Source organism: Pseudophryne corroboree, chromosome 12, assembly GCF_028390025.1.
Source record: "Pseudophryne corroboree isolate aPseCor3 chromosome 12, aPseCor3.hap2, whole genome shotgun sequence".
NCBI classification, from domain to species: domain Eukaryota; kingdom Metazoa; phylum Chordata; class Amphibia; order Anura; family Myobatrachidae; genus Pseudophryne; species Pseudophryne corroboree.
In genome coordinates, this window is record NC_086455.1 from 104,368,603 (window position 1) to 104,381,631 (window position 13,029).

The 13,029-nt window shown below is 46.3% G+C and overlaps 1 protein-coding gene across 2 annotated transcripts in view; it reads left to right on the top strand.

The window, feature by feature from the left end:
* Nucleotides 1-13,029, top strand: part of LOC134980847 (putative N-acetylated-alpha-linked acidic dipeptidase) — a 466,241-nt gene that overhangs the window by 421,594 nt on the left and 31,618 nt on the right. For both annotated transcript variants that reach the window (XM_063947838.1, XM_063947839.1), the window contains exon 17: nucleotides 12,117-12,209. In XM_063947838.1, the coding sequence (XP_063803908.1) occupies nucleotides 12,117-12,209 (93 nt within the window). The remainder of the gene's footprint in view (nucleotides 1-12,116; nucleotides 12,210-13,029) is intronic.

The following is a 13,029-nucleotide window of genomic DNA, read 5'->3' on the forward strand; positions in this document are numbered from 1 at the left end:
ATTGCGCCTCTTTTTTTCTTTGCGTCATGTGCTGTTTGGGGAGGGTTTTTTGGAAGGGACATCCTGCGTGACACTGCAATGCCACTCCTAGATGGGCCCGGTGTTTGTGTCGGCCACTAGGGTCGCTTATCTTACTCACACAGTCAGCTACCTCATTGCGCCTCTTTTTTTCTTTGCGTCATGTGCTGTTTGGGGAGGGTTTTTTGGAAGGGACATCCTGCGTGACACTGCAGTGCCACTCCTAGATGGGCCCGGTGTTTGTGTCGGCCACTAGGGTCGCTTATCTTACTCACACAGTCAGCTACCTCATTGCGCCTCTTTTTTTCTTTGCATCATGTGCTGTTTGGGGAGGGTTTTTTGGAAGGGACATACTGCGTGACACTGCAGTGCCACTCCTAGATGGGCCCGGTGTTTGTGTCGGCCACTAGGGTCGCTTATCTTACTCACACAGTCAGCTACCTCATTGCGCCTCTTTTTTTCTTTGCGTCATGTGCTGTTTGGGGAGGTTTTTTTGGAAGGGACATCCTGCGTGACACTGCAGTGACACTCCTAGATGGGCCCGGTGTTTGTGTCGGCCACTAGGGTCGCTAATCTTACTCACACAGCTACCTCATTGCGCCTCTTTTTTTCTTTGCGTCATGTGCTGTTTGGGGAGGGTTTTTTGGAAGGGACATCCTGCGTGACACTGCAGTGCCACTCCTAGATGGGCCCGGTGTTTGTGTCGGCCACTAGGGTCGCTTATCTTACTCACACAGTCAGCTACCTCATTGCGCCTCTTTTTTTCTTTGTGTCATGTGCTGTTTGGGGAGGGTTTTTTGGAAGGGACATCCTGCGTGACACTGCAGTGCCACTCCTAGATGGGCCCGGTGTTTGTGTCGGCCACTAGGGTCGCTTATCTTACTCACACAGTCAGCTACCTCATTGCGCCTCTTTTTTTCTTTGCGTCATGTGCTGTTTGGGGAGGGTTTTTTGGAAGGGCCATCCTGCGTGACACTGCAGTGCCACTCCTAGATGGGCCCGGTGTTTGTGTCGGCCACTAGGGTCGCTAATCTTACTCACACAGCTACCTCATTGCGCCTCTTTTTTTCTTTGCGTCATGTGCTGTTTGGGGAGGGTTTTTTGGAAGGGACATCCTGCGTGACACTGCAGTGCCACTCCTAGATGGGCCCGGTGTTTGTGTCGGCCACTAGGGTCGCTTATCTTACTCACACAGCGACCTCGGTGCAAATTTTAGGACTAAAAATAATATTGTGAGGTGTGAGGTATTCAGAATAGACTGAAAATGAGTGGAAATTATGGTTTTTGAGGTTAATAATACTTTGGGATCAAAATGACCCCCAAATTCTATGATTTAAGCTGTTTTTTAGGGTTTTTTGAAAAAAACACCCGAATCCAAAACACACCCGAATCCGACAAAAAAAATTCGGTGAGGTTTTGCCAAAACGCGGTCGAACCCAAAACACGGCCGCGGAACCGAACCCAAAACCAAAACACAAAACCCGAAAAATTTCAGGCGCTCATCTCTAGTTTGTGCAAGGGCCTCCAAATTGCCTCTTTTTCCTGCCAGTATAAGTACGGACTGTGTGACGTGCCTACTTGGATGCGGTCACTCATATAATCCTCCACCATTCTTTCAATGTTGAGAGAATCATATGCAGTGACAGTAGACGACATGTCCGTAATCGTTCTCAGGTCCTTCAGTCCGGACCAGATGTCAGCATCAGCAGTCGCTCCAGACTGCCCTGCATCACCGCCAGCGGGTGGGCTCGGAATTCTGAGCCTTTTCCTCGCACCCCCAGTTGCGGGAGAATGTGAAGGAGGAGATGTTGACAGGTCGCGTTCCGCTTGACTTGACAATTTTCTCACCAGCAGGTCTTTCAACCCCAGCAGACTTGTGTCTGCCGGAAAGAGAGAGATCCAAGGTAGGCTTTAAATCTAGGATCGAGCATGGTGGCCAAAATGTAGTGCTCTGATTTCAACAGATTGACCACCCGTGAATCCTTGTTAAGCGAATTAAGGGCTCCATCCACAAGTCCCACATGCCTAGCGGAATCGCTCCGTGTTAGCTCCTCCTTCAATGTCTCCAGCTTCTTCTGCAAAAGCCTGATGAGGGGAATGACCTGACTCAGGCTGGCAGTGTCTGAACTGACTTCACGTGTGGCAAGTTCAAAGGGCATCAGAACCTTGCACAACGTTGAAATCATTCTCCACTGCGCTTGAGACAGGTGCATTCCACCTCCTATATCGTGCTCAATTGTATAGGCTTGAATGGCCTTTTGCTGCTCCTCCAACCTCTGAAGCATATAGAGGGTTGAATTCCACCTCGTTACCACTTCTTGCTTCAGATGATGGCAGGGCAGGTTCAGTAGTTTTTGGTGGTGCTCCAGTCTTCTGTACGTGGTGCCTGTACGCCGAAAGTGTCCCGCAATTCTTCGTTTTTTAAAAAATTCTGCACCACCAAATTCAAGGTATGTGCAAAACATGGGACGTGCTGGAATTTGCCCATATTTAATGCACACACAATATTGCTGGCGTTGTCCGATGCCACAAATCCACAGGAGAGTCCAATTGGGGTAAGCCATTCCGCGATGATCTTCCTCAGTTGCCGTAAGAGGTTTTCAGCTGTGTGCGTATTCTGGAAACCGGTGATACAAAGCGTAGCCTGCCTAGGAAAGAGTTGGCGTTTGCGAGATGCTGTTACTGGTGCCGCCGCTGCTGTTCTTGCGGCGGGAGTCCATACATCTACCCAGTGGGCTGTCACAGTCATATAGTCCTGACCCTGCCCTGCTCCACTTGTCCACATGTCCGTGGTTAAGTGGACATTGGGTACAGCTGCATTTTTTAGGACACTGGTGACTCTTTTTCTGAGGTCTGTGTACATTTTCGGTATCGCCTGCCTAGAGAAATGGAACCTAGATGGTATTTGGTACCGGGGACACAGTACCTCCAACAAGTCTCTAGTTGGCTCTGCAGTAATGATGGATACCGGAACCACGTTTCTCACCACCCAGGATGCCAAGGCCTCAGTTATCCGCTTTGCTGTAGGATGACTGCTGTGATATTTCATCTTCCTCGCAAAGGACTGTTGGACAGTCAATTGCTTGGTGGAAGTAGTAAAAGTGGTCTTACGACTTCCCCTCTGGGATGACCATCGACTCCCAGCAGCAACAACAGCAGCGCCAGCAGCAGTAGGCGTTACACGCAAGGATGCATCGGAGGAATCCCAGGCAGGAGAGGACTCGTCAGAATTGCCAGTGACATGGCCTGCAGGACTATTGGCATTCCTGGGGAAGGAGGAAATTGACACTGAGGGAGTTGGTGGGGTGGTTTGCGTGAGCTTGGTTACAAGAGGAAGGGATTTACTGGCCAGTGGACTGCTTCCGCTGTCACCCAAAGTTTTTGAACTTGTCACTGACTTATTATGAATGCGCTGCAGGTGACGTATAAGGGAGGATGTTCCGAGGTGGTTAACGTCCTTACCCCTACTTATTACAGCTTGACAAAGGGAACACACGGCTTGACACCTGTTGTCCGCATTTCTGTTGAAATAGTTCCACACCGAAGAGCTGATTTTTTTGGTATTTTCACCAGGCATGTCAACGGCCATATTCCTCCCACGGACAACAGGTGTCTCCCCGGGTGCCTGACTTAAACAAACCACCTCACCATCAGAATCTCCTGGTCAATTTCCTCCCCAGCGCCAGCAACACCCATATCCTCCTCATCCTGGTGTACTTCAACACTGACATCTTCAATCTGACTATCAGGAACTGGACTGCGGGTGCTCCTTCCAGCACTTGCAGGGGGCGTGCAAATGGTGGAAGGCGCATGCTCTTCACGTCCAGTGTTGGGAAGGTCAGGCATCGCAACCGACACAATTGGACTCTCCTTGTGGATTTGGGATTTCGAAGAACGCACAGTTCTTTGCGGTGCTACTGCTTTTGCCAGCTTGAGTCTTTTCATTTTTCTAGCGAGAGGCTGAGTGCCTCCATCCTCATGTGAAGCTGAACCACTAGCCATGAACATAGGCCAGGGCCTCAGCCGTTCCTTGCCACTCCGTGTGGTAAATGGCATATTGGCAAGTTTACGCTTCTCCTCCGACAATTTTATTTTAGGTTTTGGAGTCCTTTTTTTACTGATATTTGGTGTTTTGGATTTGACATGCTCTGTACTATGACATTGGGCATCGGCCTTGGCAGACGACGTTGCTGGCATTTCATCGTCTCGGCCATGACTAGTGGCAGCAGCTTCAGCACGAGGTGGAAGTGGATCTTGATCTTTCCCTAATTTTGGAACCTCAACATTTTTGTTCTCCATATTTTAATAGGCACAACTAAAAGGCACCTCAGGTAAACAATGGAGATGGATGGATACTAGTATACAATTATGAATGGACTGCCGAGTGCCGACACAGAGGTAGCTACAGCCGTGGACTATTGTACTGTACTGTGTCTGCTGCTAATATAGACTGGATGATAATGAGATGTAGTATGTATGTATAAAGAAGAAAGAAAAAAAAACCACGGGTAGGTGGTATACAATTATGGATGGACTGCCGAGTGCCGACACAGAGGTAGCTACAGCCGTGGACTACCGTACTATACTGTGTCTGCTGCTAATATAGACTGGATGATAATGAGATGTAGTATGTATAAAGAAGAAAGAAAAAAAAACCACGGGTAGGTGGTATACAATTATGGATGGACTGCCGAGTGCCGACACAGAGGTAGCTACAGCCGTGGACTACCGTACTGTACTGTGTCTGCTGCTAATATAGACTGGTTGATAATGAGATGTAGTATGTATGTATAAAGAAGAAAGAAAAAAAAACCACGGGTAGGTGGTATACAATTATGGACGGACTGCCGAGTGCCGACACAGAGGTAGCTACAGCCGTGGACTACCGTACTGTACTGTGTCTGCTGCTAATATAGACTGGATGATAATGAGATGTAGTATGTATGTATAAAGAAGAAAGAAAAAAAAACCACGGGTAGGTGGTATACAATTATGGACGGACTGCCGAGTGCCGTCACAGAGGTAGCTACAGCCGTGGACTACCGTACTGTACTGTGTCTGCTGCTAATATAGACTGGATGATAATGAGATGTAGTATGTATAAAGAAAAAAGAAAGAAAAACCACGGGTAGGTGGTATACAATTATGGATGGACTGCCGAGTGCCGACACAGAGGTAGCTACAGCCGTGGACTACCGTACTGTACTGTGTCTGCTGCTAATATAGACTGGATGATAATGAGATGTAGTATGTATAAAGAAGAAAGAAAAAAAAACCACGGGTAGGTGGTATACAATTATGGATGGACTGCCGAGTGCCGACACAGAGGTAGCTACAGCCGTGGACTACCGTACTGTACTGTGTCTGCTGCTAATATAGACTGGTTGATAATGAGATGTAGTATGTATGTATAAAGAAGAAAGAAAGAAAAACCACGGGTAGGTGGTATACAATTATGGACGGACTGCCGAGTGCCGACACAGAGGTAGCTACAGCCGTGGACTACCGTACTGTACTGTGTCTGCTGCTAATATAGACTGGTTGATAATGAGATGTAGTATGTATGTATAAAGAAGAAAGAAAAAAAAACCACGGGTAGGTGGTATACAATTATGGACGGACTGCCGAGTGCCGACACAGAGGTAGCTACAGCCGTGGACTACCGTACTGTACTGTGTCTGCTGCTAATATAGACTGGATGATAATGAGATGTAGTATGTATAAAGAAGAAAGAAAAAAAAACCACGGGTAGGTGGTATACAATTATGGATGGACTGCCGAGTGCCGACACAGAGGTAGCTACAGCCGTGAACTACCGTACTGTGTCTGCTGCGACTGGATGATAAATAATGATATAAAAAATATATATATATCACTACTGCAGCCGGACAGGTATATATTATATAATGACGGACCTGCTGGACACTGTCTGTCAGCAGAATGAGTTTTTTATAGAATAAAAAAAAAAACACCACACAAGTCACACGACGAGTGTTTAACTTTTTCAGGCAATCACAATATAGTATACTATACTGGTGGTCAGTGTGGTCAGGTCACTGGTCAGTCACACTGGCAGTGGCACTCCTGCAGCAAAAGTGTGCACTGTTTAATTTTAATAATATGTACTCCTGGCTCCTGCTATAACCTATAACTGCTCCCCAGTCTCCCCCACAATTAAGCTGTGTGAGCACAGTCAGATATTATACATAGATGATGCAGCACACTGGGCTGAGCACACAGATATGGTATGTGACTGAGTCACTGTGTATCGTTTTTTTCAGGCAGAGAACGGATTATATTAAATAAAACTGCACTGGTGGTCACTGGTCAGTGGTCAGTCACTAGTAAACTCTGCACTCTCTAGTACTCCTAAGCTCCAGTAAATCAAGTGTCTCTGTCTCAATCTCACTCTCTCTCTTCTAATCTAAATGGAGAGGACGCCAGCCACGTCCTCTCCCTATCAATCTCAATGCACGTGTGAAAATGGCGGCGACGCGCGGCTCCTTATATAGAATCCGAGTCTCGCGATAGAATCCGAGCCTCGCGAGAATCCGACAGCGTCATGATGACGTTCGGGCGCGCTCGGGTTAACCGAGCAAGGCGGGAAGATCCGAGTCGCTCGGATCCGTGTAAAAAAAGCTGAAGTTCGGGCGGGTTCGGATTCCGAGGAACCAAACCCGCTCATCTCTACTGACTATATAAGGTTATTACTGGATGGCTTCTTATGAATATGCCATCCTGTGTGTGTCCCTTATTCCTGTGCAAACCCCAGGTGTCTGCAGGGACATAACATGAGCAGTGTTCTCCCCACACTTTATTTCCTAGTCAGTTCATACCGTAAAATTCCCCTGCCATCTAGCACTGTAACGTGGTCAGTAAGTTGCGTTGTGCTATTTCTATATGAAACATCAGTGCAGCGTGACTTTCGGACACATCAGACTGGAGGGCAGAGCATTTAGCTCCCACAGTATAAAGTAAAGGGCATGCAGTAACAGACACTAGCAAACACACTGAATAGTGAAGAGAATGGACAGTTTCTACATGTTTGATACTGATCTTTTTGTATAACCAGCAAGTGTGGCAGTATCTGTGGCAGTATATGTGTATTATGGGCATTACTAATGTGGGGCATATGTGTAAGGTGCATTACTGTGTGCATTATGTGTATTATGGGCATTACTAATGTGGGGCATATGTGTAAGGTTCCTTTACTGTGTGGAATTATATGTATTATGGTCATTACTGTGTGGCATTGTGCAGAGTTGAACTGGCCCACAGGGTAACCCCCCGGTGGATCCCACTATCTGAGCGTTGCAGGTACAGATGCAGAACTAGCGGCGAAGCTAGGGGGCACCAGACAAAATTTTGCCTAGGGCATCAAATTGGCTAGGGCCGGCTCTGCCTATTACAGTACATACTGCTCTGCATATGGATATATATGAAATGTATGAATAGGGGCAGTCCCCTATTACAGTACATACTGCTCTGCATATGGATATATATGAAATGTATGAATAGGGGCAGTCCCATATTACAGTACATACTGCTCTGCATGTGGATATATGCATTTAAGGCCTGATTCAGAGATAGATGCAAATCCATTACAACTGCTGATATCAGCAAATGCAGCTGCCACCCAGAAATGAAAAGAGACACCCACCAGAGCTATCACAAGTCATTTGCAATTGCATACACATTCACAGCCTATACGCAAGAACAAGGTACATCGGGCTTAATGGTAGCCCAATGGATATGCAGACTGGACACGGCAGTGGTGATACAGGCACCATGTTTTTGTATGTAAGAGCTTGCAGCTGACAGCAGATGCATACCCTGAAAATGGCCATGGTATGCCTGTTTGTTTTGCTGCCACTCCCAATTAACACCCCCAAATGGTCACTTCCTGTCAATCACTCTGCAACTAAATCCTCATTGTGAGCGGAATGGCAGCGGCACCTTAAACATAGAAACATAGCAAAATAGAATTTGACGGCAGATAAGAACCACTTGGCCCATCTAGTCTTCCCCTTTTTTATTTTATCCTTTAGGCAATCTCAACCCTTTTATAACCTTAATTCTTTGTAAGGATATTCATATGCCTGTCCCAAGCATGTTTAAATTGCCCTACAGTCTTAGCCTCTACCACCTCTGATGGGAGGCTATTCCACTTATCCACTACCCTTTCTGTGAAGTAATTTTTCCTTAAATTTCCCCTGAACCTCCCCCCCTCCAGTCTCAATGTATGCCCTCGAATTCTAATACTTCTTTTCCTTTGAAAAATGTTTCCCTCCTGAACTTTGTTAAGACCCTTGATATATTTGATATACCTTGATGCATGTGCAGTGCAATCATAAGTACATGCACAGTCTGCCAATAATAGCTCAGTAGACTGGAAAATAGACATTTGTGTCCATCTCTAAATCAGGCCCTTATAGGTAAAATGGGAGTAATAAGGGTTGACTTGCATTAAAACTGTGCATCAGTCACAAAGGGGTAAATTTACTAAGAATCGTATTTTCCCGTTTGAGGTCAAAGTTCAAACACGAATGACATCGAAAGTGTAAATATGCAACTTTTTGAATTGATTACGACTAATTTACTAAGCTGCCGTATTCTGCATTTTCGGTTTTTCCGATGTCGATGTCATTCGTTTTTTTAGGCAGTGTTTTACGTGAGTGACTTGTAAAACACTGCCGACTTTAATACAATGAATCTCGGCCGGATCTGAGAGATCCGTGCTGGGCTTCATTCTGCACCTTGTAAAAAAAAAAAAAATGTTTAAACTTTAAAAAAAAATTGCGTGGGGTCCCCCCTCCTAAGCCAAACCAGCCTCGGGCTCTTTGAGCCGGTCCTGGTTGCAAAAATATGGGAAAAAAATTGACAGGGGTTCCCCCATATTTAAACAACCAGCACCGGGCTCTGCGCCTGGTCCTGGTTCCAAAAATACGGGGGACAAAAAGCGTAGGGGTCCCCCGTATTTTTGAAACCAGCACCGGGCTCCACTAGCTGGACAGATAATGCCACAGCCGGGGCTTCACTTTTATACAGTGCCTTGCGGCCGTGGCATCAAATATCCAACTAGTCACCCCTGGCCGGGGTACCCTGGGGGAGTGGGGACCCCTTCAATCAAGGGGTCCCCTCCCAGCCACCCAAGGGCCAGGGGTGAAGCCCGAGGCTCCCCCCCCCATCCAATGGGCTGCGGATGGGGGGCTGATAGCCTTTGTTGAAAGTAATGAATATTGTTTTTAGTAGCAGTACTACAAGTCCCAGAAAGCCTCCCCCGCAAGCTGGTACTTGGAGAACCACAAGTACCAGCATGCGGCGGAAAACCGGGCCCGCTGGTACCTGTAGTACTACTACTAAAAAAATACCCCAATAAAGACATTACACACACACCTTGAAAGTATAACTTTAATGCATACATACACACCACCATATACACATACTTACCTTATGTTCACACGAGGGTCGGTCCTCTTCTCCATGTAGAATCCATGGTGTACCTGTTGAAAAAATCCTACTCACCAAATCCAGTGTAGAGGGCTCCTCGGGTAATCCATTTGTAATCCACGTACTTGTAAAAATAAAAAAACGGGACACCCGACCACGAACTGAAAGGGGCCCCATGTTTTCACATGGGACCCCTTTCCCCGAATGCCAGAAACCCCCTCTGACTGATGTCTAAGTGGGTTTCCTCAGCCAATCAGGGAGCGCCACATTGTGGCACCCTCCTGATCGGCTGTGTGCTCCTGTACTGTCTGACAGGCGGCACACGGCAGTGTTACAATGTAGCGCCTATGCGCTCCATTATAACCAATGGTGGGAACTTTGTGGTCAGCGAGTGACCGAAAGTAACCTCACCGCTGACCACAAAGTTCCCACCATTGCTTATAATGGAGTGCATAGGCGCTACATTGTAACACTGCCGTGTGCCGCCTGTCAGACAGTGCAGGAGCACACAGCCGATCAGGAGGGTGCCACAACGTGGCGCTCCCTGATTGGCTGAGGAAACCCACTTAGACATCAGTCAGAGGGGGTTTCTGGCATTCGGGGAAAGGGGTCCCATGTGAAAACATGGGGCCCCTTTCAGTTCGTGGTCGGGTGTCCCATTTTTTTATTTTTACAAGTACGTGGATTACAAATGGATTACCCGAGGAGCCCTCTACACTGGATTTGGTGAGTAGGATTTTTTCAACAGGTACACCATGGATTCTACATGGAGAAGAGGACCGACCCTCGTGTGAACATAAGGTAAGTATGTGTATATGGTGGTGTGTATGTATGCATTAAAGTTATACTTTCAAGGTGTGTGTGTAATGTCTTTATTGGGGTATTTTTTTAGTAGTAGTACTACAGGTACCAGCGGGCCCGGTTTTCCGCCGCATGCTGGTACTTGTGGTTCTCCAAGTACCAGCTTGCGGGGGAGGCTTTCTGGGACTTGTAGTACTGCTACTAAAAACAATATTCATTACTTTCAACAAAGGCTATCCGCCCCCCATCCGCAGCCCATTGGATGGGGGGGACAGCCTCGGGCTTCACCCCTGGCCCTTGGGTGGCTGGGGGGGGGGACCCCTTGATTGAAGGGGTCCCCACTCCCCCAGGGTACCCCGGACAGGGGTGACTAGTTGGATATTTGATGCCACGGCCGCAAGGCACTGTATAAAAGTGACCCCCGGCTGTGGCATTATCTGTCCAGCTAGTGGAGCCCGGTGCTGGTTTCAAAAATACGGGGGACCCCTACGCTTTTTGTCCCCCGTATTTTTGGAACCAGGACCAGGCGCAGAGCCCGGTGCTGGTTGTTTAAATATGGGGGAACCCCTGTCAATTTTTTTCCCATATTTTTGCAACCAGGGCCGGCTCAAAGAGCCCGAGGCTGGTTTGGTTTAGGAGGGGGGACCCCACGCATTTTTTTTTTTTTAAATTAAAACATTTCCCACCCCTTCCCACTGAAAAACATGCACGGATCTCATGGATCCGTGCATGCCTATACAAACACGGGATAAAAAAGCAGGTCTGTTTTTTTTTAGCACTTTTTCACGATTTGTATTTCATCACGGCAGTGTTTGGCTATTGTCAGCAGTGTTTGTGTTTTGCACTTTTTAGTAAATTCCCGATTTCTACCAAATTGCAGGCGTATTTGACCGATGGTGTATTGATTCGTGATTTTTTACGAGGACTTCCAAAATATTACGAATGCCCTCATCACTGCCGTGATTTTTGCTTAGTAAATTACCAAGATGACACTTTGAAGAAAAAACGGCATCTCGGTCAAAATCGGGACCTTAGTAAATATACCCCAAAGTGTCTATTCTAAATAGAGAAAACTTATGAAGTTAACATGAAGTCATCATACAAGTTGGTTGATGGAACTAATACACATTTTAAATATAGCCTTGCAAATTATTTTGTGGCGTGATATAATTGGTCAAGTTATTATCTTTTATTTTGCAATCTGAATTTACTCAGTTACTGTACTTGTCAACACTGCAAGATATTATGATGCCTAGTGCTGTTGATACTATATAATCTTTCTATGTAAATCAACTGTCCAGGTGTCTCCAATCTCCAAATGCTTTACAAATAATTGTTTCAAGAAATGTCCTTCCTAAATCATTCACAAAAAAATGGAAACCTGTAGATTTCAACATGCCGCTGACATATTAAATGAAGATTTTATTTTAAAATTAAGTCTTCTGAAACAAAATGGAAGTTCATTCTATAACAAATATCAGAGCACTCATGCTGAAACATTTTTCCTCAAAACCAAGACCAGAACCTGAGCATAAATGCACACAGCTGTCACTGGTAATGCAACAGTTGGTGGTACCAGTGTAAGTGGCTGAGGCTCTAACCATGTGACCTACTTCTGAGACCTGGGAGATCATCTGACTGAAGGCCAGGGCACTCCATATTTCTCCTCATTATGATAATAAAATACACCTATAGACCACTGGTTTCTTGTAATATATTATAATTATTTTTATAATTTTTATTAATGAACTTGATGTTTAGGTTTCAATTAGCAGATATGAAGCATTTCATGAAATGAAAAGGTAAAAAAAAACACCAAATAGTATAACCTGATTCTTTCTTTTCAGTCCGCTAGAGGTAAGAAAGATTAATGATCAACTGATGCAGCTAGAGAGAGCCTTTATTGATCCACTTGGAATCACTGGCAGCATATATCACAGGTAATGAGCAAGTAGAAATAAGTTTCTTTTATTGATGCCTCAGGGCTGCCTACGGGTTGGTCACAGGTCTGCAATTGACTGACTCTGGGCACTTTGCCCAGGAGAACAGGCCTCAACCTATGTCTAACTGAATCTGGCACTTGGAATGTTAATAAGTATGTGGCTTGTATTAAATCCTCAGTGACTTTAACATCCCTATCAACATCACTAATGCAGCTTCCACTAATCTTCTTGCCCTTTCCACCTCCTTTGGACTTTCTCGGCCACTCCCTCGACCTTGTCTTCACCCACTGATGTGATCTCTCTGATTTCTCAAACTCTTCCTTCCCTCTCTCTGACCACCATCTGCTTTCTTTCACCCTCTCATCTTCCCCTCTCCACGCCCAGACCCACCATCACCAAACGCAATCTCGGGTCTCTCAACCCCGCTATCCTGTCCTCCCTCGAGACTTTCCTCTCTCCTCTTTCCACTATGACTTGTCCCAACCAGGCAGCCTCCTTCTATAACTCTTCCCTTACCGCTGCTCTCAACTCTGTGGCCCCCCTCTCCTCTGTCCCCCTCCGCCGTTCCAAATCCCTACCCTGGCACACCAAACTAACACGATTCTTACAAAAATGTTCACGCTCCGCAGAACGCTCCTGGAGGAGATCTCACTCTCTGGCGGACTTCCTCCATTTCAAGTTTATTCTCTCCTCCTACATCTCTGCTCTTTCTCTTGCCAAGCATTCCATTTTCCAAGTACTCATCTCTTCTCAGTCCTCCAGTCCACGCCGTCTCTTTGAAACTTTCAACACTCTCCTTCGCCCCCTCCTCCTCCCC